Here is a 23,449-nt window from a genome sequence, read left to right as displayed (position 1 = left end):
AGTCTATGGTGCAGTGCATATGTTTCTCTCTCTGTCATCTCAGCTGTGAGCTCGATAATGCCCTGATTGGGCCGCCGCGGTTGAGGCTTGCAATGGCAACGTTCAGAAGCTATGGTGGGGCAAGATCGCTAATCCGCCATCGCCCCTCTCGTCTCTCAGGGTGCCAGATGCAGTTTCTCGACTACAACATTCTTTTTTTTTTTCGACTGTGCCACACATAAGAGGTCCCGAAAGAAGAACATGGCATCCAACGGGCCGTCACCGAGCCAGGCCGCTCCCTTTTCGTCTCCAGCCTCCTCCTCAATACCCTCCCTCAAAGACCGACTGCCGAAACTCGAACCCCGCAGGCGCCGCGCGCCAGCTTCCAACCCTACGCCCGTCCCCGCGACGCCCGCCCTGCCCGCGCAGCTCGACGACGACGATACAGCCGGCTGGGCCTTCAAGGTCCCCTCGCGACGCATCCTCTCCAAGCGGGACCACGAGCTCTTCCTGGCCTCGCCGTCGTACGACGTCATCGTCGGCTGGGTCTTTGGCCTCGCCGAGGCCGTCGTCGACACGCCGTGCTCGGCGGCCGCCGTCGCCGACGACGCCGCCGCCCCCCTCAGCGAGGCCGTCCGGACCCTGCTGCAGATTCTCGACGAGGCCGAGTCCCTGACGCGGCTGTCGCCGCCCAACGAGCAGGGCGGCTCGCGCTTCGGCAACAAGGCCTTTCAGGGCTTCGTCGACCTCGTGCGCGAGCGCGCCGACGGGTGGCACCGGCGGCTCGGCCTCGACGACGGCGGCGCCGCGGCCGAGGCGTCGGCGTACCTCGCGCAGTCGTTTGGCAACCGCAACCGCATCGACTACGGGTCGGGCCACGAGCTCAACTTTGCCGTGTGGCTGCTGTGCCTGTACCGCCTGCGCGTGCTGCGGGCCGCCGACCTGCCCGCGCTCGTGCTGCGCGTCTTTGCCCGCTACCTCGGCGTCATGCGCGCCGTGCAGATGCTCTACTACCTCGAGCCCGCCGGCTCCCACGGCGTCTGGGGCCTCGACGACTACCAGTTCCTGCCCTTCCTCTTTGGCGCCGCCCAGCTCCTCCACCACCCCTACATCACCCCGCGCGCCATCCACCACGACCTGACCCTCGAGGAGGCCGCCGCCGACTACCTCTACCTCGGCCAGGTCGCCTTCGTCAACAGCACCAAGACGGTCAAGGGCCTGCGCTGGCACAGCCCCATGCTCGACGACATCTCCTCGGCCAAGTCGTGGTCCAAGATTGACGGCGGCATGCGCCGCATGTTCGTCGCCGAGATCCTCGGCAAGCTGCCCGTCATGCAGCACTTCCTCTTCGGCTCCCTCGTCCCCGCCGCCGACGGCATGAGCGAGGAGCGCCCCGACGCGGCCGGCGCCGAGCACGGCGCCGACGAGGACAGCCACGACGGCCATCAGCACGACGGCAAGGGCTGGGACGACTGTTGCGGCATCAAGGTGCCCAGTAGTATAGCGGCCGCGCAGGAACTAAGGAAGATGGGCGGCGGCGATTCGTTGCGCAGGATCCCGTTTGACTGAAAACGGCAGATAACAAAACACAATATAATGAAACAGTACTCTTCAGTCAGGCACAGCCTCTATGTACTTGACTTGCATCAATACAAAAGCAAAACATGTCACCAGCAAGCAAATGGCGCTCAAGTGAATTCAATCCATTTCAATTCCGCTCATGCCCCTTCATGCTACGAAGAATGGGGACTTTGATGTACTGTTAAACCTTGCGCTCTGTAAGTGCCAACCAAAAAAAGAAAGAAACATGTAAATCGTCAACATAGCTCCGACGCCTTCCATGCCAAGTGTTGCCTTGCATTTTGAACAAGGACTTTTTTTCTCTCACCCCCATACCGTTCCAACACGCCGTAAAAAAAATCAAAAGTGAAGCAAGAAAAATTGTGCAGCGACGTCTCGAGTCCAATCAAGAACCGGCCATGTACATATTCGCAACATGTAACAAGTATGTAAGAGAAGTAAAAAAAATAACAAAAAAAATCAACAAGTGTCTAAGTCATAATCATATTTCGTTGCGTTAGGAAAAAGGAACGTGCCAGATCCCAACAAAGGGTATCATTGGATGCGGAAACATAAAAAAGCGGCAGACGCGCGGGGCTGCGGTATTGCAGGTCCTTGTCCTGTGGTACTGTCTTTTCCATATTCATCTATGCGGCGACAAGTTGTTGCAGCGGCATAGGACCAGTCTCCTCGTTCGTGCGGGCGCTGGCAGGAGGTTGACGGAGGCGGTTGGTGACGTGTATGTCAATGAGCATCTCCACAAGGCTTTCTGCCTCGCGGTGAAGCTCGCCAAGCTCCTTGTCATCAAAAGAATGTCCCAGGCGGTCATTGCCGGGGCGAGGTTTGCGGTAGGCGGCAAAGACAATACCGCGGTCAATCTGCTCAGACAGACGCACACCAGAAACAGGAGCTGATGTATTTCCAGACAAACTCCTAGCGTACTGGCCCGTGTAGAAAGCACTAGCGTAGCCGCGAGCGAGGTCATGGGGCCGCGCATCGGCGTTGCGATACTCGATCCAGCCATCAGAGCGCAGAATAGTAGTGTGAACCAGAGAGGAGATCTGCAGGGGAGATGGGACGTGGTGTAGACCGTGGGCGGCGAGAAGACGTCCGATTAGTGGACGCTCCCCATTAGATTCCATCGGCCCCGGCCAGAGGTTGACGATATAAACCAAGTCAAAGTCGTAACTCTTGGCGATTCTAGCCGCCACATATGCAGCAGCTGTGGCAGGCTGGCTTGCTCGTGGTGGAGTCAAAGTTAACAGGGTTGTGACGAGCGGCTGTGGTGCAGATTGAGATTGAGCTTCGATCCCAGCCAGCTCCTCCTCGGCAATGTCATCATCACTGAGACTGAGAAACTCATTTACATCTGGCTCGCGAAGAACAGAGCTGGAGGTTGACGGCGCTTCTGATGGTGCGAGGCTCTGCTCGCTGTTGGATCTGCGCATGGGCACACCCTCGAGAGTGTCGCCCAGGTCCAGGTTGATATCACCAAGTACCATCTTTTCCAGAGCACCCGTCGATTGAGAATGGCGGAGATGAGGCAGCCTCGCTGAGTCAGGCACCGGTCCCAGCTTGGGAGACTCGTCGGGTGTGGGCGGGGCTCGATGAGGCAACTCAGGAAGCTTCTTTGTCCGCCAAAGTTCTGAGGGGCTGTTGTTGTCCTCCGGATCTGAAGAGGGCGGTGTGTCGGTTCTGTAGGGAGCAATATCCATGCGCAGAGGCGAGCGTGATCGTGGGCTTGGTATGCGAGGAGCTTCACTCGACTTGTCGCTGAATGTGGATGACTGGGGGGAAACTTGTCCGTTTTGGAAGGTGGGATTGGGGAATTGAAAATCGCGGAGCCCAGCGACCAGGTTATTTTCTCTTCTGCTATTGAGAGAAGGCGAACGAACTGATCCTTTGCGCGAGAATGAGCTCCCTGTTGAGCCGTTGTCGCGAGAGTGACCACGGATAGAGCCCTGGGAAGTAAAGATGTCGGGGACGGATGGTGAGCGGCCGGTGACTTCTCTAAGGCGAATCTCGTCTCGTGCACACATCCGAAGTTTCTTGGGACGGATGAAAGATGGCGAAGGAAATTGCTGGTCAAGCTCTGATAGACGTGTGGTTGGGCTCAAAGGCTCGGGCTCGCAGGTGATGGCAGTAGGAAGCGAACCCTTGCGCTTGTAGGCAAAGAGCCTCTCAAAGCGATCAAATCGATTAGACATGGCCACGTGTAGGTGTGGTGAGGCCGTTTCGAAATCCGTAAGTATTAAGATTATTTCCGGGGGAGCGGTGGCAGTTTAATGCTGGTCGAGGAACACGGGCGTTTGCAACATGAGGTTACGCCAATGTCTCGAGATGAGGCAGAAGTGAGTTGCGAGAGGAGGCGGTCACGGATGGGATACTGAAGTCGAGAAACTTGAGATAAAACTGGCGTGCATGCGATTAATGCTCAAAGCATCTCCGGGAATGATCTCCAGTAAATAAAGGTGCTCGAATCGATGATGCGCAGTCAAGACAAGAGTGACATGCGATAAAGCACCTGGAAGGGGAGACGACCCAAGTATGGAGCCCAAGAGTGGACGAGCTTGAGGCTGAGGAAGAAGGCGGTGGGTACTGGAGAGACCGCTTTTCAACGCCGAAATACTCAATTTGCCGTATTGAAGCCAGGGTGCCGGAGGTCGTTGGTGAAGTTGAAGCTGTTGCGGGCGGCGCAGTGTAAGTAAGAGTGCGGCGTAGGACGTGCGAGTAAACCAGGCTTAAGCAGGGGAGCGGCAGCAGCAGATGGGGTTGCCAATTCCGGAAGACCGTTTCTGGGGCAGAGGCAGCTAGCCGACAGTTGGCAGCTGGCGAGGACAGCGGTAAACAGGGGCAGAAACGAGGTGCAAACAAATGTCGTTGTGTCGATGTCGTCCAATTCCTGAGTCTACAATTTATGCAGAGATTCGCATTGTGAAGAAGCATTCCTTGCGATCCCCCATCCCGGAGGGTCTACCATTCTTTTAAGAGCGAGGCAAGGGCACGCTCAAAAAGCAAGGAGCAACTTCCCAAGGAACAACGGGTGGGGGGCAAGCCACGGCACAAGGGTTGAAGGGGCACCATAGATGTGGATGCGTGGTGCAGCAAAACCCAGCGTCTCGGCCAAAGAAACAAGACCATGAAAATAAGCAAAACACCAGCACAAAAAAAGAAGACACTAGCTAATATGACAGGGGGTCATTGACTCTCAGACCTGGACCTAGACTGACGCGCCATTGGCACCACCAGTTGAGATGGCGGCACGCCTCCACCAACCTCTCCACCTGTTGTCTCTCCTCCCACGCTTCCGCTTGTGGCGACATGGGCTGTCCAGTCCTACTCAGTAATACTCTGCGGGCGATAACAATCCAGCAACTGACGGGCCTGGCAGCTGGAAGTCCAGTCTTCCGGTGACCGTACGCCAGCCAGCCTGGTCAAGGGCCCCAACATGCTCCAGAGGAGTCGCAATTGTGGCGTTGTCGGCTCAGAGTTATTGTGTCTCGGTGCTTTGGAGCCATCGTCGACCCTTTCGCTGCCAATAGCAAGCCCTGCTGTGCCAGCCGTCACCCCTATCAGCCAAGACGTACCAATACCAACCTAAAGTATTGACTGGGTGAGAGACTCAAGGAAAAAGTCGTATTACGGAGCCATCGCCTCCAGCGCCCAAGGCTCCGGCAAAGAGCAGAGCATCACGCTACGCATCTCGAGTCAGAAACGAATGATACCTACTTAGCCATTGCAGCTGATGCCACACACAATCTTGCTTTTTCCCCGTAACCAGCAGACTGGTTTGTCGTGGGACGGCTCGCGCCATAATAGGTTTAGGCCACACCACCGGCATACCAGTCGGGCGATCACTTGCCCCCTTGCCATCACCTCTCACTTTTTATTTTCTTGTTACTACTAAGTAGGTATTCTCGTGTGCCGCCACATTGGTATTATGGGGCCCCAGAATCACTTTGCTTTTAGGCGCAGGAGCTCCGGGCTCCCGCAAGCAAGGGCAGCTGCAATAGCTACTGCAGAGGAAGCCTAGTGCGCTTTTGCAAAGCGTCTCCAACCACCGCCAGCGCTGTTCGAAAAGGGACATATGTCTGCTCTACATGCAAGGGCCACAAACACGCTGTTGGAGTCTTTTTTTTTTCCTCGTCTAGAGTTCGCCGAGAGTTCTACAATCTCTTGGCCTCTCGTATGATGCTCTACCAGTACGCACACCGGACCTAGCCAGCACAATACAATGCCGAAGCTCCGCACGAACCATCTATTAATAACCAACTATTATAGAACTTCTCTACTCCATACCCAGCCCAAGACTCCCGTTTCGCTTCTTTATAAACCCACAGGGATGTGGCATGTGAAGAGAAAAAAAACGGTGATAACGATGTTGATGTGACGAGCAGGGGCAACCACGTATTCCAGAATGAATGTACGGAGTACTCTACGTAACGGCAAAAGATGTACACCCAAATGAGGCGCACCGCGTACCACGAGCCTGGTTCCGCAACGACTTGGAGCCCGGTCTAACGGTCCACCCGCAGAGGAAATGAACCAGGGTATGTACAAAAATGACGCGAGAGGCGAGCCGGCTAGCGGACAGAGGGCTCAATGGCGACTCAGTAGAGGGTCGTCGTGCCAAAAGCAAACCCTCCCTGCGCGCGAGCTATCATTTTCCCAAGCAGCTGGAGAGAGCCCCTCTCAGCTTCTGCACCATGGCGACGATGAGCCGAAAATCTCGCTTGTCATCTACCGGGTTGCTGGTAGAGACGCTTGTGAGTGGCAGTGAACCTTTATTGGCCTGGCTGACCGTGTGGATTGCGAGGACTGGGACGCATCTGGTCATCGCAGAGCACATATTTAACTGCCGCGGCCAACGTGCGTGCGATCCTCAACTCTATCATGTCGGCATAATGATGAAAGGACTGGCTTCTGGCTTTGCCCCACACGGAACGCCTGGCAGTATTCCCGCCCACAATACGGTTATGATTCCGGCAGGCTTACAGCATTACTATGGTGGACCAGCCCGTCCAGCCCCGGGGGGCTCAGACACTTCACAGTGGCCAGTTACGACCGAGTTTGGTCAGCCCTCGTTGCGCACGGCCGTGGCTGTTTTCTTTTGGGTCGGATGCCTGTAACAGCCTGCAATATCTGTTCAATTTAATTGTTACAGGGGCGTACAGTGGCATCCGGCAAGGTGTCCCTTGCCCTTCCGGTGGCCTAGATTTTTTCACAAAAGTCCACCGAGGCTGATTCCTACCTAGGAAACAAGGCAAGGACGTGGTCTACGCCCGCAAAACCAACGGTCAGGGCAGTTGTGCAAGCTCGTGGCTCGGCTTGACCGTGTCTCATCCGACCGAAGGACACCGCCTACGCAGAGTAATACTGGTACTACTATCCGTACTGCTGCCGGAAAACAAAAGGACGAAAATTGGACCCGCGGGTCTAGCCTGTCGTGATAATTTTTATGTACGGAGTAGCCCTGATGGCTTTGGCCGGCTAGTCGACGTTGTGCTACGATATCAGTTACTTTGATCAGACAGACCCTTTTGTTGCAGGGTTTTCTTTTTCCAAGTCGCACTATGGACATGCTACTCAGCGCCCTTTGGCAAGCCACTACAATCTAGTAGCTTCTCTCTCTCCACTAAGAGACTTGGAGCAAAATCCGAGGCGAAGGAAGCTGGTTCGCCCTCGATTAGTGTCTGCGCGGGGTACCGTGATGAGTGCGCATCTGCCGTGAGTTCGCAATATATCGCACCTTCAACAAACTACATGCCGTGATCTTTGCAGGTGCGTACCGGAACTATGATTGTCTACTGCGAGATTTGGCCTCGTATATCCTGGAAATTAAACTTGATCCATTCGCCAGGCATAGCCCTGCCACGCAGATCCTGAACCGACTCAGCGGTGGCATGATTTGCAAGTCAGATTACCTTATACCCTGCGATACTCGATAAGCTTTACTATATCTACATGACTAGGAGCAAGACGACAAGTTTGGCAGGGCCGTAACAGCATGGCCAAGTAGGCATTTGGACATGGATCCCTAGGCACAGCTTTCTTCAGACGAACGTGGCAAATAGCAAGAGCAAAAAAAGAAAAGCTATCAATACAATTAGTATCATTTTGCTTTGTCCCAGCTCTACCTGCCCCCGTGCCCATCTTTTTTTCTTATTAGCGTGAGGCAACAGCAACCTCTTCCGCTCACACCACGCCGCCACTCTTTTGCTCCGCCCCAGTTGAAGGGACAACCCATCATATTTTTGCTTTCTTTTTGCCCGGTTTTTTTCTTTTTGTTTTCCTTTGTTATTTGGTAGCGTCGCGTTCGCTTACGAGGCAATGCTACTTGGGAGGACACTCTGGTTCTACCAGTAGTACCTATTTTCTTTTGATTCGGCCGTGTCCGATAAAACCTGGAGCTCTCAGCCTGCGCGTGCTTCTTTTTTTTCTCCCCTAATATCAGAATTTACTGGCTCTTTTCAGCTCATTTGTCCCTTGTTATGAGTCAATCCGGCTAGGCCAACTGAACAGTCTACGTGTCCTTGTTGCACATGCGTCATACTGCTGTGTAGTCTTGTGTTATCTTGAGAGGGAGACTGGGCGGGCGGGCGGACGGACGGGCGATCGGGGTTGGTGTCGTGATGCAATGCCTGCCCCGCATCATCGGGCTCGCCCTACATGCGAATTGTTATGATCGCCCTGGCGGAGAAACTACCAAGCAAGGGGGGAAGAAGGGAAACTCTATTTCCTCCCCAGGAGGGAATAATTCTTCCGATCAGTCTTGCCTCGAACGAATCCGCAAGTGCTCCGTAGACAAGACACTCGACAACAAAGAACCGTGGCATCTTTTTGTTGCGTCGAGTGATTTGTATGTAGCAAAGAGTCCAAAGCCGGCCAAGAGGTGTTCCTTTTGCTTTTTCCGCTCATGGTCAGACCTGCACTTTGAAAAAACTGCCCAGCTCTCTATGCTGTTTCGAACGCGGAGGCGGGATCCCAGCCACACACGCACTATCCGTATGCAATGAAAACGGTTTCTCTCTCATTCAAATTTTTGATTGCTATGAGTCGTTTTACTCGTTAGGGCGGAAGACGGCAGTAGGGCAGCGCAGCCAAGATGGTACAAGCATGATATTGGCTCCTCTCCGCTAAGCTATTTCTTGGGAAAAGTGGTGGCGCTGTGTTTGCGGGTGTGATGTTAGACTTTTTTATTTTATTTTTTATTTTATTTTGGTCGTGCCGCACAGCCGTCGATTTTCGGCCGGGCCCGAACATCAAAGACAGGACGACGGCAGGGTCGTTTGAAAGAGGGAAGCCCTTCTCACATCGTTACCGGCCACGGATATCTAGATTCTGAATATGAGAATCTGGAGCAACTGAGAATACGGTTGTGTGTAAGACTGGGTCGGCCACCCAACCACTTGTACGTCGGGCAAGGAAGGGATGGTGGCTTGCCACTGACGAAAGAGGGAACTAGCCAGGGCACGGGAACGGTCTGATCTATCGCGGCCGGTGCGGCGCGAGGCATACAACGACCAGGCTAGCGGTTTGAGACCAGTCTTGCCCTTTCTTTCTGAATGGGAGAAAGAGAAGGGAGGGGGGGAGGAGGTGAGAAGGGTGGAAGAGACATGGCATCTGTCCGTTATCCGGAGTTTCAGGGCCTTGGTTGTCTGTGCTCTCCAGACTTTTCGCCTTCTTGCTCGAGAAGAAAAAAACTGGCGCAGACTGAGACTGCTGGGCCAACAGTTTTTGGGGGCTGAGCGCATATTGACGTTTGCTCAGTCCATCCATACCACCACGCGGGCAGACATCTCTTCACACGAGATCCAGTCGTTGGTCGTGCGGGGAGGAAAGAGGGGGGGGGCCTTGCCGGGGTTGTGTTGGACGACGTTGCTTCATTGTATTCGTCAGTCTCTCTGCACGATGTTGCGCCCGACAAGTTTGCAATATGCGGAGAGATACTCTGGCTGTGTGAGCAACGTGTGGCAGCATGTTGTGTAGCCCGTCCGTCCAGCATCCAGCCCGGGTAGTGGGAAATATCACTACAATTTCTTCTTAGAAGTCCTGTCCAGGGGGGGGAAGCAAACAATATCGTCTTCCTCCATAGGCAATATTTCTCTTGTTACAATGACTCTATAGCTTTCGTCACAGATCACCGGTTCGTGCGATGCAACCGGCTGAAGTGCGCCTCTGTGTTGATGAATGTATACGTACAGGGCAGCTGGCGTACCAGTACACAACATTTCAGGCATCATCAACGGCATGATCAAAAGCACATTCTCTTGCCTGGCAATGGAACGTCATTGCAGCCCTAGCCGGTGAGAGCATGTGCATCCGCGGCTTCGTAGCTGCGAGTGATGATTGCTGACAGTGTGTGCCCTGCAGACATGTCGGCAACTCTCCCCGCCCAATCCAATCCAATTCTATTGGATTGAGAGAGCGAGAGAGAGAGAAGAGAGGAAGAAGAAAAAAAAGACGCAAAATCGAACAGAAACGGCACGCCACATGAAAAGAATCCGATGCAAGTTTCAGTTCCCAATCACAAAAAACCCTTTTTTTTCGTGTATGTGGCTGCGGCGCGCATCCCCTTCCGGCCGTCCGTCCGTTATCCCAGGAACTGCATGCATGCATGCTTGATCCAGCGCGGCAGCGCGGGAGGCTTGCATCAAGTGCCGCAACAATCCATGTACCAAGGCGCGTCATTGCGACCCAACCGGATCCCTGCTCAGGTACCGCTTCGTGATCCTGTTGGGTGCCTCTTCTTCTGCAAGCCTCACCTTTTTTGTCTTGGGCGTTCTCTGGTGCAGAGAAGTACTCAGTAAGCAGGTTGGCCATGCCGGTACTTTGGTCCGGCTGAAAATTTTGTCGACAAGGGGGGGCAAAGTACACAAAAAAAAAAATTTCCAATAATATCACGCAGCCGCCAGCCGGGAGAGGCCGTATCTCTGCACCGGTGAGACTGAATCACCAAACAGAGTGGCGTCCGTAGCAAAGTAAGCAGCGTCCCTGTCTTTTACGGTCTCGGTACCTGCTCATCGCCAGAGCCAATTACCTCTTAGCCCGTTGGCGAAATGTATGGCAACCAATGATGCCTACATGACACGATATGCGGGTCATTTGCAATCCCGTTATATCGTTCAACAGCGCGCGTATGCATGCATCTCCCAAAATGGTGCGACTATGAGTATATGTGAGCCGAGATTTGACAAATTACCTATAAAAAGTAAAGACATTGAAAGTATTCATCTCGTACAAGAGAAATTATGCCTGCCACGGAAAAACGTAGCGTGCAAGCCCTTGTCTCACCAGACACGATAAGTGGAGGGCTCACCGTGCTTTTTCGATAATATAGAATGACGCACAACATGTTTAGCCTCAGGATCAAATGGCTCGTAGCCCGAATTTTTTTTTCAGATTGAATCATTCATTGGTATTGCAAGGATCGCGTAAAATTAGAGCTTGGAGGAGCTGTCATCCCCATCGACCTCACCAAAAAGGCCCACGAAGGCGTTGTGAATCTCCTCCGTGAGATCGCTTGCTTGGAGGCTTCTTCCACGTTTCAGAAATGCAAGCCGTGAGCATTCCTATACGGTTAGCAAGCTGTATCACATGAATCATAGTATAACGAATGTACTACTTACTCTTGTGACCGCACTTCCTCCAAACGCTGCCAGCCCAATCATTTCCTCATTGTCCAAGCGAGGCGTCTCTGGATCGTTCCACAGCTCGTCAATGTATGCCCTTCTCCACGCAAGAAACGTTGCAACACTTCCGGTCAGCGTGTCACCTTGGCCACCGCTTCTCTTCTTGCCACCTTCGAGGTCATCCGTCAGCGTGACCGTGCCGTTTGATATATGGTCCTGTTTTCCCTTTTGAATTATAGTGACACCTCCTAGAGCATTGGCGAGATCTTCTACTCTCTTGGTCTCACTCTCACTTCCGTCAGTCTCGATGCCGATAGCCTTCCACAGCCGGTCGAACTCGACCACGTTGGGGGTCAGTACCGCTTCCGTATAGCCCTTGACGAGGTTCAAATCTTTCTGAACAACTTGGAGGGCATCGGCATCGATGACTATAGTAATCTTCTTTTCTCTGGCAGCCCGAATGACATGTTCCACGGTGTCCTGCATGAGCGGATCGCGACCCAGACCTGGGCCGATGACGAGGACATGGAGACGAGCAAGCATCTCTATGATTGGCGTTGCAATCTTGTCCGCGCTAGGAGTCTCTGCCGCGACAGGTGATCCCATCAATTTGGAAGGACTCTGTCGCATCAAGGGGTGGACCATCAGATTGGGCGAATATGTCTTGATCACAGCTGCTGCGGCTGGTGTACAAATAACGTGCGACTAAAAGTTGTCCGGATGTCAGAAAAACCGACAAATTGACTCAGAGTTTGTCCAAGGAGCAAATATACCATGTCACATCCCAGCCTTGCACTGGCCATGGCCGAAAAATACGGCGCACCGGTATAGTCCTGACTGCCGCCGATGACGGCAACTCGGCCGAGCTGACCTGGGAAATAACGCGAGGTCGCATCAGCCAATGCCGCAAGCCGAATGGGTGCTCATGACAGCCCAGCAAAGTTCTCACCTTTATGGAAACTTTCTAGCATCGGCGGAATCATCCGCCGCACTTTTGAGAGCACAGAAGTGGTAGTGCTTGACATGCTCGGGCTGGGGGTGGTGTTTGGCATAGCTTCAACTTGCAGCGGCGCTCTGCGGAATTGCAAGACCTGGATCCGTTTCCTGCTTTTGTAATGTATTGTTTATTCAAATCTAGTGGATTTTTGGTGAACTGGTGGTTCTTTCAGGCGATGGTGGCGAGTTCCGGGCTCCCGCGCTGGTGTTTGCTGAAGGAGAGTGACGTAACTTGCTTGCCATGACGGTTAGTTTGATAGTGGAAGCTCGGCTTTGGCTCCGCAGTGAAGCATCATACCTACCATCAATGCTCTCTGTTTGAATGCCCTATGCTGTCCTTTTGGTTCATGTTTTTCGTACATGGCATATGGCCACTGCTTTAGAGAAGGAGAAAAAAGATTCTCAAACATTCAAGTTTTTTCAAATTGCTCGAGATTGCGTATTGCGTCCATTGACAAAGACCATCATCACCCCCAGGGTTAGCCCTCATAAGAGGCAATTTTATGTAGAGTAATTTTAATTAGAACAAAAGGAATCGAGGGCGTTAATTGAGTTATGGGCTCTATTTTACAAGTGGTAGCACGTCTGGCGAATTCCCTCTTTTCACCTACACCGCTCCGTCAGGCGCAACCCCTCGGTTATTCCTCCGCTAGAGAGAAACAAAGACTACAAAGATTTCGGTATAGACAGCAACATCCCAACAGCCCTATCTCTAATCTGCACAGAAGCTTCTCCGGATTATGGCTTAGTTAAGGAAGCCCTTGATGAAAGACTGGGTGACATCCTTCAGCTTGGCCTCAAGGTCCTTGCTGATAGAGCCCTCCTTGTCAATGGTGGCGAGCAGCTCAGACTCGTTGGTCTTCAGGTGAGCCAGGTAGTCGGCCTCCCACTCCAGAATGCGGCTGACGGGAACGTTGTCGAGGTAACCGTTGACACCAGCGAAGATGAGAGGAACCATCTCGTTGACGGCCATGGGGGAGTACTGCTTCTGCTTGAGAAGCTCGGTCAGACGCTCACCACGGGCGAGAACCTGCTTGGTAGCGGCATCCAGATCAGAACCGAACTGGGCGAAAGCAGCGACCTCACGGTACTGAGCCAGGTAGAGCTTCAGGGAACCAGCAACCTGCTTCATGGCCTTGAGCTGGGCAGCGGAACCGACACGCGAGACGGAAAGACCGACGTTAATGGCGGGACGGATACCCTTGTAGAAGAGCTCGGACTCCAGGAAGATCTGACCGTCGGTAATGGAAATGACGTTGGTGGGAATGTAGGCGGAGACATCACCACCCTGGGTCTCGATGATGGGCAGCGCAGTCATGGAACCGCCGCCGTGCTTGTCGTTGAGCTTGGCAGCACGCTCGAGAAGACGAGAGTGCAGGTAGAAGACGTCACCGGGGTAAGCCTCACGGCCAGGGGGACGACGGAGCAGCAGAGACATCTGACGGTAAGCAACAGCCTGCTTCGACAGATCGTCGTAAATGACGAGGGAGTGCTTTCCGGTATCACGGAACTCCTCACCAATCGAGGCACCTTTAAAATCGTTAGAACAGTTGCAATTAGGCAAAGGAGAGAGGCGGTTGAGACGAGTGAAAGTGGAGGAGCTTAGACCGACCCGCGTCCATGGGAGAGATCAAGTCGCTCAAGAAGACATGCATGAGTGGCAGAAGATAAATCAGGGGCGATGGCAGCAAACACAGAAGAAGGCATAGACAGTGAATGGGGAATGGTGCTCGGTAATGAGGGGCCAAACTTACCAGTGAAAGGGGCAATGTACTGCAGAGGAGCGGCCTCAGAGGCGGTGGCAGCGACGACCACGGAGTACTTCATGGCATCGTTCTCCTCCAGGGTCTTGACGAACTGGGCAACAGTAGAACGCTTCTGGCCGACGGCGACGTAGACGCAGTAGAGCTTCTTCTTCTCGTCATTGCCATCGTTCCAGCGCTTCTGGTTGAGAATGGTGTCGAGACCGACGGCGGTCTTGCCGGTTTGACGATCACCAATGATCAGCTCACGCTGACCACGGCCGACGGGAACCATGGCGTCGATGGACTTCATGCCAGTCTGGACAGGCTCGTTGACAGACTTGCGGGGGAGAATACCGGGAGCCTTGAGCTGAGCACGGCGTCTCTTGGTGGTGTTGATGGGTCCCTTGCCGTCAATGGGGTTACCGAGAGCATCGACAACACGACCCAACATTTCAGGGCCGACAGGAACATCGACCTAATTGAGTTGTTAGCTTGTTTGAATGGGCACCCTGCTTGGTGAGGTGTACTCACAATTTCACCGGTACGCTTGACAGTCTCGCCCTCCTTGACGAGACGGTCGGAACCGAACAGGACGACACCGACCTGGCCAGCCTCCAGGTTCATGCACATACCCTTGACGCCAGAGGCGAACCTTTGTTGCAAATAATTAGCCTTGGTGCGGAATGTATCTGGGGCCGCAAGGGGTAGCTTACTCAACAAGCTCCTCAGCCTGAACGTTGGCCATGCCGTGAACACGGGCAATACCATCACTGTACGGGACAATTAGCATACACAATTCCCAATTGCTGTCGTTGTTGCGCAGTGGCGTGCGGTCGGAGCTGGTCGGGGCTCTGGCGACTCCTTAGCGCGCAGTATTGATTCTTCTCCACATACCCAACAGAGAGGACACGACCGGTCTCAGCCAGGTTGGTCTCCTCCTGAACACCACGGATACGCTGCTCGAGAATGGAGGAGACCTCGGTGGGAGATGCCTTGGCTTCGGCGTAGGTACGGGCCTGGATGGAGGCGACGACGGGTGCGGCATTTCGCTAGCAGGAGAAAAACAAGTTAGCCGAAGTTCCAGGAGCAATCTCGGAGAAGCTCGAAAACCGGTAAAACAGCTCAGAAAAGCTTTTCGCACGAGTGTCCCGATGGTGTAGCGATCCAATTGGGTCCTCAAGGCATTTTTCTGATGGAGGGTGCTGCTTTGCGTCGGATTCGATGGCTTGCTCGGTCGAGTCGGGGGCTGAGGAGGTACTCACGACGGAGACTCGGCTGGCGGCACTCACGGCGCCGACGGCGCGCGTCGACTGACGGAGGGCGTTGCGAAACATCCTGAGGGAGGTAATTGGGGTCTGGGATGAAAGAGAAGCAATTGCAGCAACGTGCAATTGGGGAGAGGGGAGATTGGGAGATGCAGTGCTGCCTTTGCGGGAGAGCGAATGGAGATTTTCGGGAGAACAGAGCAGAGTCTGTGAGGGAGGCTGTGGAGCCGTGCTGACAAGCCACCCAATCAGGGGGAACTGCGCGGTTTTGCCCGAGAAAACCGCTGCCGCGACAACGATAATCCTTTTCCGGTCTCATTTTACCACGCAACAGGGTCAATGTCCGGCCAAAACAGCACCTGACATGTCCTGAGGCAACATTTATTACTACAAATACTCCTTGGCCGTCATCCCGGTCGGCTGACTATAACCATTCATCTCCGGACGTGACTTGCAAGCTATCTATCATGTCCACCGGCTCGTAATGACTAAAGTGTCTCTTTTCCTGTCTGTGATATTGTACATACGACGGCCAATCCTCAATCGATTCCTCCAAAAACGGTCTCTCACAGCTTCTCAACCCTACGAAGCAGGTCACCAGCTTTCAATCATACACTGCATAGCCGATAGAGAACGTCTCATCACCAATGCGAACGTATGAGACGGTTTTCTAGCTACTATATGCCACTAGTATCAGCCTTCCTGGTTCTTCATTTGTACAGGCCGTCTTGTAGCCAGAAGAAGGCATAACGGGCAGCGATATAAGTAGACAACGTTTCCCATTTTTGGAGGCACGTCCACCTGCGGAGATTGACTTGCTGATGAACATCAAGCTCACAGAAACTCCGGTCCATCACTATCGAAGGAAGGCGATGATATGCTTTAGGCAATGTGTCTGCTATATTTACTTTTTATTTTTCTTGTTTTTACATTTGCTCTTGTTGCATTTTCTGTTTTTCTCGCATTCTTCTTATACACTATAGAAGAAGTGCTCATCAGCTATATAGTATATAGCAGTATTCTTGTTAGAGTCACTTTACGGTTCAGCCACCCCTAGATGAGCTCTCCAGCACCCCAATACCCACAGCATCGATTCTGTTCTAGCTGCAGGATAGTTAGGCCAAAATATGTGGACGATAATACATCGCTCCACTTGCTCGTGAATACTTAGCCAAGTTTCGGACGTGATGGATAGCGACAGTGGAAACAGTCGACATACTTGATGATGAAGACTTTTTGGAACCCAAGCGAGAGCTGTCCCTTTGGAAGGGCCGATATCATTCTCAAGATCACCCCCTTGGAGTGTGCAGCACATGGATGCAAAGAGTTAGGCCGGCATTGAAGCCACCACATATTCAAGAGACTGACATTATGAATGACCAATCGACTCAATCGAGAACGTGAAGCCTGCATTGGGACATTAGCTTGCAATGTTTGCTGAGCATATCAGAGTACCGCTGTTCACATGGTGACGGTTTGCTTGGTAGAACTTGTCCGTCTCACTGGGCGTGACGGGTGAAGGAGGGTCGAAAGTCGACTTCTGGACCGCTTTGCTTAATTCATCTAGCTTGGTCCGTCACCATTTTCGGGCCGGTTACAGGAGTACGCTTGCCAGGCGTCCAATTGGCTTTGTAACAATGGCTGCTGGGCTTACGATGAAGAGGGGAATCTACTTTACCATCATCCGGCAAGTGGGTGATGTTTTGCGCTTACACAAGGAGCAGATTGCTGACGCTCGTTTCCAAGCACAATCGCGACATTGTAGTTGTAACAACCACAACGAGACAGCAGAGAGAAAACAAGATAGGCCAAGGGAAATGTGTTCATCACATTCGCAAGCAGATATAAAGCCGGCATGTACGCCGGTCGGTCTCTAAGGCCGAGCTCGACTCAAATTGCTGGTCGAGCTGATGCATAGGTAACTCAAATACAAATATCGCCTGTTCCGTTCCGTTTTCATTGAATCCCTTAAAAAAAATATTCGCCATGACAATCCGTAAAAGAATCTTTCCCCATTTTTCTTTGTGCATCTATCGGACAATACCGTCGAAGCGGGTCTTGAACCAGCGGACAGTCTCGTCACGCTTGATGCGGTGGGAAGCACCGATGGTGGACTTCATGCGGCGGCGGCGGGTGACACGCTCACCAGGGCGGGTCATGCAGCAGTAGAAGTCCATGCCGTAGATACCGATGGAAGGGTCGTACTTGATACCAAGATCGATGTGCTCGGAGATACCGAAGCCGAAGTTGCCAGTCTCGGAGAAGTTGCGCTTGCGGAGCTCGTACTCCTTGACCTTGAGGCCACGCTCGAGAATCTCCTCGGCCTTGGGGCCACGGACGGTGACGTGGACCGAGATCTTTTCGTTACGACGGATACCGAAAGTACGGACGGTGTAACGGGCCTTGCCTGCGGTAAAAGTTAGACTCGATTGCATTGCGCAGCGCAAAAGACGGGGATGTTCGTACTGTAGACAGGAGTCTGACCAGAAAGCTGCTCAAGCACCTTGGCGGCACGGGTCAGTCTGTCACCAGACTCGCCAACGCAAATGTTCAGAACGAGCTTCTGAATCTTGAGCTCCCTCATGGGGTTGTTAGTCTTCTCGGACGCCATTGCTGCGGTATTGGTTGTCGACGGTTGTTGATGTGTCTTGTCGTGAAGTTGGAACAGGCGTGGAGAAGACCAAAAGATTTTGTGAGGGCCAGGAAAATTCGAGGGTTTGTCTGCCCTCATCTGTGGCCGACTAAAAAATGGATACGCTATGCCCGAATCGGCTGGGCGGTAAAAGGTACATGGCAGATGTACCTTTTTTGCAGCCTCCCCAATCAGGCTCCGCAAATTCTGGACCATACCTAAACTTCAGAGCTTGAAGCATTGAAGTTTGCCGCGGTCGCGTATCAGCTCCGCGAATATATCAATTTTTTGACACATTCGAGACGCTGCATCTGCAAGCTCTCGCCAAATCTTTCAAAATGTCGAACAAGCAAGGCAAGATGGTATGTTTGATATGCCCAGGCTCACTCTCCACCGCTCCCGACGCAAGTTGCTAACTCCACGTCTGCCTAGGCCGGTTATGTATGTTACCTTTCCAAACAGGCGCAATGCGATTATGCGGCGCGACCGATGCCTCGAAGACGATAAGTGAGGACCAAACTGATATTTGAGCCTAGATCAACTGGCGCATGCGAGTGACACTCAACGATGGCCGAGCAATGACGGGTCAGATGCTCGCTTTCGATAAGGTAATTGCAGACACACTGCATGCAACGGACGAGATCTTTTTCTAATACGACTCACAGCACATGAATCTCGTTCTCGCAGATACCGAAGAATTCCGACGCGTGAAGCGACGTCAAGATAGAGCCGCGCCCGGGGCTGGCGGCAACCTTGTTGAATCGGAAGAGAAGCGCACGCTCGGCCTCACGATTGTTCGCGGCGCGTACATTGTTTCGCTTTCCGTCGAGTCACCTCCTCCAGCAGACCCCAGCGCAAGACTAGGAAAGAGTGCACCCGGCGGCATCGCGTCCGCTCTCAGTGCTGGCCCTGGTGTTGCGAAGCCCGCTGGCAGAGGCGCTCCCGCTCCCTCCCTCGCAGTAAGAAACCCCTGCCTGGAGGCCGCAAACCGAGTCACGTTGCTAATTCTCTGTAGGGCCCTGCTCCTGGTCTCGGTGGTGGTGCTCCTCCTGGCCTGCCTGGATTCCCCGGCGCTCCTGGCTTTGCCGGTCGTGGCGGTAAGTGGTCGAAACGCAGACACGCTGGTTGCCGCATGTCTAACAGATACCCAGGCCCCCCTCAGTTCCCCGGCGGGTTCCCTCCTCCCGCTGGCTTCCCTGGCGCTCCTCCTGCCGGCTTCCCTCCGCACGGCTTCCAACCTCCTCCAGGCGGCGGTCCGCCTGGCTTCAACCCGGGTCCCCGACGATAGGAAATATAATTGCATGAGCATAAGGCTGGGTCAAGGGTCCGCGATTGGATTTGTGATACCTTCTACTACAAGCAAGATATGGTTACGCTGTAGATCAGGAAACCTGGGTCAGGGAGTTTATGAGATTTAATTCTGGTGTCAGGGTAAAAATGTACTTTGTTTCTTCTTTCATGCAGTGATGAACGATCCGAGGCACAACGTGCTCATGTCTTGTCGAAGCATGACTTTAGAAAGGCTTGACTCCTCATCGCGCTATATGACTTGACTTTCATGAGATGGGGGCCACACTGGTGGGTATCGCAAATGTAATTATATCTTAACTAAAGCTACCTAGACAGCGCAGGCTGCGTGTTTTTTTTTATATGTATTTCTTGTGTGTGTTTTTTCGCAGGCACAGCAAGATACAGGCACATACAAGGACTTGTATCTATATTCCAGTTGCATGGCTAAACACCTTGGCTGCGAGCTGGCTGAGCAGCCTGGTTCGGTCGTCCTGCGGAAGTTCCTGGAACACGGCAAAGACGCTTTTCCCTCGAGCATCCCGCACCGCACCGAGCCTGTTACCGGCCACGGCGCCCGCGACCATGCCGGGCACATTCGCGACGATGAAGCCCAGCGCGCCGCCGCTCAGGCCGCCGACGATGCTCCAAAACTTGTTCGTGGGCCGGTTCGTGCCGTCGTCCTCGGCCATGCCCTGCTCGCGCATCATCTCCTCGAACACGTCGCGGAACTGGTCATTCTCCGTGCGCTCGCGCTGGCCCCCGCCGCCGTTGCCCTTTGTGAAGAAGTTCCACGCCCACGAGTACGGGTTGTCGTGGCCGGCGCCGGCGCCCCCGCCCCCCGCCGAGTAGCCCGGCGGTGCGTCCTCGTCGGCCTCGGCAAACGGGTCGCTCGACGGTGCGCGGTTGAACATCTTGCGCTGCGCGTCGTACTCGCGGCGGCGTGTCGGGTCGGACAGCGTATAGTAGGCGTCGTTGACGAGTTGGAACCGGCGCGTGCGCTCGGCCCGGTCTGGCGAGCCCTCCGGGACACGATCAGGGTGCGTCTTCAGCGCGGCTCTGGTTCCATACGGTTAGAATGCGATTGATTGGAGCATTAGGGTCATTGTATTGCGGCTTTACCTTTTGTATGCCTCTCTGATACGGTCAAGTGATGCATCCTCGGGTACTTCTAGAATGGCATCTTGGTGGCCTCGTGTCAGTCATACGGGGTGTATGCAGGACAGCTACTACACTTACAATAATTAGGGGGCGGTGTTGACATTTTGTCAACTATGATACCGGACAACTTGTTTAAATGCGATATAGTAGGCACAATATGCGCTCGTCGTTGGACTTTCAAAGTTCTGTCCGAGGTGAAGGTATATAGTGGACGTCACTGTGGCGCAAGCTGTGACGCTATGTGGCTTGTGTGGGCTGCCTAGTGCTGCCTGGCACGTGTAAAGCTATTGACAGTGGCCGTTGCAATCTGAGTTCAACAAGCAATTGAAGGATAATGCAACTGGCATTTCATCTGTTCTCGCTGTTCCTGTGTCCCCCTCCTTATCCTTTATTTTATGTTCGTCTCCCATTTCCGTCGCTCTACCTATCGAATCTGCATTGATGGAATAGACCGTCTTCATACTGTATAATGGTAACCCATTTTCTAGCGACGCAACATCCACCAGTGTCTACATAGCATAACTATTACATCGCTAACACGCCGATCAATTTGAAACAAGGAAGAAAAGGATAAAGAGCACCATAATAAAAGAGTTAGTATGGAACAAAAAGAATTTCCAAGCACGCACAAAGATGCAAGTTCACGTTGCCAAAACACATCGCTACCCTGTAGACAAAAGGATGACTAATCACATGTATGGGCTTGGGCCACCCATAAAAATCTTCACACCAGCGCTGAAGCTACGCTTCTCTTTTTCTCTTTTCTCTTCGTGCGGCTGGCATAACATGAAAATATTACCCGTGTTGCTCGAATCCCCATTCAATGGATAAATCGAAGCGTCAGTTATGCCCCAGAGAAAATTTAATTGCAGCCCGCCACTCTACCAAACTGGTGTCTTGTGCTATTCCACAGATGCCGCGGTAGGGAGGCAGGACATATCCTCACTACTCAATTGCTCTTGTTGCTCGTGATGAAATCAAGCAGACGACGTACTCCGACATAATCTCATCACGATGCACTGCGCACGAATTGTGTGTTCATCTATTCGTATTGTTGGACCTGCTGGTGGCAAGGGCTCTATGGTAGGGGATCTTGCAGGCACGGCCTTGTCATGCCATGTCAGTAGATATCCCCGTAATGCCGTTGCCGGCAGGCTGTAGTATTGCAGTTGGTTCGAGAAAGCTCAGTAGACGCTGCTACTCGTCATCTCCAATTTTCTGCAGGTTGCCCATTTCCCGCTTCGCGCCAGCTTCTCCAATCAGCTTTACCCTGTCCAAACGGACAGCCTCTGCCTCTCCATCGCCTTGCTGCACATATAGAATGACCGTCGAGGTCTTTTGGAACTTGACAAAGCGCAAGGGGATGCTGGCAGTTCCGTCATCGTTCCAGTCGCTGGGCCCAAGATTAACGATCTGAGTTGGCTCAGAGTCGTCAGCTTCGCCAAAGTCCATGTTTTGCGGCCGGTTGATAAATAGGTGAATGACGCGGGGTCTTGACACCTCGCCTTCGTCCTCGGCCGAGGGCAGCGAAGTCAACTTTCGCATGATTAACGTGGATTTCTAGCCGTGGATTGCTGGAGAAGATTTCTTACCTGGATAGTATGCAGCTTAATCGTGGATTGAAAGGGAATGTAGAGGAGCAGCTGGTCATCCGAGCCACTTTGAACCCAATCCTTGGCTGCGCCAGCTGCGCCTTTACCCTTGTCAAGGCCACTGGGCTTCGCAGTATCGAACAAAGTGCGGACAGTTCCGGCCTCGTCATCGGCGTTCAGGACTTCGCAGTCTCTAATCTCGACCTGGTCGGTAATATCGCTATAACCACGGGGCAGCTCCGCCCCTCTCCAGCCAGACGCGGCGGCGCTGCTGGACCCCGACTCGAGGGCCTGGGCTTCCTTGGCAATCTTTTCGGCGAATTTTTTTAGCTCAAGAGGGTTGGTACCATGAGCCTTGTCCTTGACCTTTCCGTCGCGGAAGATGAGAAAGCTGGGAGCCTTGCTGACGCCGTGGCTCTTGGCAAGCTCGCCATTTTTATCAAAGTCGATTTTGACAAAGGAAATCTTGCCGGAGCGCGAAAGAGAGTTGGAGAGGGACTCGTAGACTGCTGATAATTGTTCGCTGAGCTCAGACGACTCGGAAAATACTAGAAATCGAGTCGGCAAAGTTAGCAACATCAAGACGAGGAGCAGCGGCGCGAGTCCCGGCAGCAACGCGCGACCAAGACCTGCTTTGGCGGGGTGACGAGCGGCCGCGGCTTACTGTTGGCAACGACAATCGGAGTTGACTGGAACACGGTGCCGAGCTGCTCGGAAGAGCTAATCGATATCGTTTTGCTCATTGTAATAACCTTGCGAGGGTGCGCAGGCAGAGTGTATGATGATCAGGGACGATTTGCGGCGGGGTGATGGTGTTGGAAGAGATGCCTGGCCTGGCGCAACAGAAAGTGGCAGCTGGGGACCGTCGTTTAGCCCCCACTGAACCTACCCAGCTAGCAGCCGAATACTTGAATAAACAGCGGCAATATCACCAGTGGCTGCAAGAGAAATAACTATGATGACGTCAATTGTGCATTATGAGGTAGAAGCATATCTTGCTCGCAATTCCGTGGAAACCCATAGGTTGCTCCGGACGGCACTGTTGCTAATCCCCTACCACTGCGGCTGAGCGAGCTACCACAATGTGAGGTAGCTCCCCAGTACAAAGTACCAGTAATAAGCACCATCCCAGTCCTCTCCTTTCAACGGCCCGGCCCTCCCTCCCGCTCAGGGGTCATGTACCAAGGCAAAACGGGAGATTCGTTCACGTCCAAGTTTTGGTGAAATATCTGTCTAGACTTCGTGAAAAATGGATCCGTTTTACAGCAGCGAAGAAGACCGCAGGACGCGACCCCCGCACCATAGGCCTTACCGTGCGACGCCGGTAAGCCATTCACTGCCATCTCCGTGACAAAAAAGGCTTACTGAACCATTCAGAAACGAAGCAGCTATTATGTGGGAGCGACAGGGAGGCAGAATGTAGCGACACGCTACAATGCCTATCCGGTTCCCCCGCCTCGCAGCTCACGTCCGCGGCGGCGGCGCTCTGCCGCTGGCTACAGTCGTTATATCCCGGTGCAGGAAGACCGTCCCGCTGAGACGATTCCGATTTTAGCGGAAATGGAACCACGCGCCACTCCATTTGTTGAAGAAGTTCAAG

At 53.3% G+C, this 23,449-nt stretch overlaps 8 protein-coding genes across 8 annotated transcripts; 2 read left to right on the top strand and 6 right to left on the bottom strand.

Moving 5' to 3' along the window:
- Positions 1-240: 240 nt before the first annotated feature.
- On the top strand, positions 241-1,548 carry V2A60_000117 (peptidylprolyl isomerase RRD2; the record flags this gene model as incomplete). Its single annotated transcript, XM_083251488.1, has 1 exon — positions 241-1,548. The coding sequence occupies one exon, from the start codon at positions 241-243 to the stop codon at positions 1,546-1,548; it is 1,308 nt and encodes a 435-aa protein (XP_083107614.1).
- A 638-nt stretch (positions 1,549-2,186) lies between these two features.
- On the bottom strand, positions 2,187-3,746 carry V2A60_000116 (uncharacterized protein; the record flags this gene model as incomplete). Its single annotated transcript, XM_083251487.1, has 1 exon — positions 2,187-3,746. One exon carries the CDS (start codon positions 3,744-3,746, stop codon positions 2,187-2,189), a length of 1,560 nt encoding a protein of 519 aa, XP_083107613.1.
- Positions 3,747-10,979: 7,233 nt separating this feature from the next.
- On the bottom strand, positions 10,980-12,223 carry V2A60_000115 (NADHX dehydratase; the record flags this gene model as incomplete). The annotated part of the gene is made up of 4 exons (XM_083251486.1): positions 10,980-11,111; positions 11,169-11,876; positions 11,945-12,042; positions 12,121-12,223. 4 exons carry the CDS (start codon positions 12,221-12,223, stop codon positions 10,980-10,982), a joined length of 1,041 nt encoding a protein of 346 aa, XP_083107612.1.
- Positions 12,224-12,912: 689 nt separating this feature from the next.
- V2A60_000114 (F1F0 ATP synthase subunit alpha) lies at positions 12,913-15,246 on the bottom strand (the record flags this gene model as incomplete). The annotated part of the gene is made up of 6 exons (XM_083251485.1): positions 12,913-13,697; positions 13,922-14,387; positions 14,444-14,564; positions 14,626-14,682; positions 14,807-14,961; positions 15,175-15,246. The coding sequence occupies 6 exons, from the start codon at positions 15,244-15,246 to the stop codon at positions 12,913-12,915; spliced, it is 1,656 nt and encodes a 551-aa protein (XP_083107611.1).
- Positions 15,247-17,207: 1,961 nt separating this feature from the next.
- On the bottom strand, positions 17,208-17,788 carry V2A60_000113 (60S ribosomal protein uL5; the record flags this gene model as incomplete). Its single annotated transcript, XM_083251484.1, has 2 exons — positions 17,208-17,584; positions 17,644-17,788. 2 exons carry the CDS (start codon positions 17,786-17,788, stop codon positions 17,208-17,210), a joined length of 522 nt encoding a protein of 173 aa, XP_083107610.1.
- Positions 17,789-18,147: 359 nt separating this feature from the next.
- V2A60_000112 (small nuclear ribonucleoprotein-associated protein) lies at positions 18,148-19,097 on the top strand (the record flags this gene model as incomplete). The annotated part of the gene is made up of 6 exons (XM_083251483.1): positions 18,148-18,171; positions 18,242-18,250; positions 18,346-18,417; positions 18,475-18,768; positions 18,825-18,906; positions 18,961-19,097. 6 exons carry the CDS (start codon positions 18,148-18,150, stop codon positions 19,095-19,097), a joined length of 618 nt encoding a protein of 205 aa, XP_083107609.1.
- A 427-nt stretch (positions 19,098-19,524) lies between these two features.
- Positions 19,525-20,360, bottom strand: V2A60_000111 (DnaJ domain-containing protein; the record flags this gene model as incomplete). The annotated part of the gene is made up of 3 exons (XM_083251482.1): positions 19,525-20,155; positions 20,219-20,279; positions 20,336-20,360. 3 exons carry the CDS (start codon positions 20,358-20,360, stop codon positions 19,525-19,527), a joined length of 717 nt encoding a protein of 238 aa, XP_083107608.1.
- Positions 20,361-21,454: 1,094 nt separating this feature from the next.
- Positions 21,455-22,592, bottom strand: V2A60_000110 (PITH domain-containing protein; the record flags this gene model as incomplete). Its single annotated transcript, XM_083251481.1, has 3 exons — positions 21,455-21,793; positions 21,850-22,397; positions 22,514-22,592. 3 exons carry the CDS (start codon positions 22,590-22,592, stop codon positions 21,455-21,457), a joined length of 966 nt encoding a protein of 321 aa, XP_083107607.1.
- Positions 22,593-23,449: the final 857 nt, after the last annotated feature.

The sequence above is a fragment of the Cordyceps javanica genome, chromosome 1, assembly GCF_051103115.1.
Source record: "Cordyceps javanica chromosome 1, complete sequence".
Lineage (NCBI taxonomy): Eukaryota > Fungi > Ascomycota > Sordariomycetes > Hypocreales > Cordycipitaceae > Cordyceps > Cordyceps javanica.
Note: the sequence above shows the minus strand (reverse complement) of the source record. Positions and strands in the feature narration are given on the sequence as shown.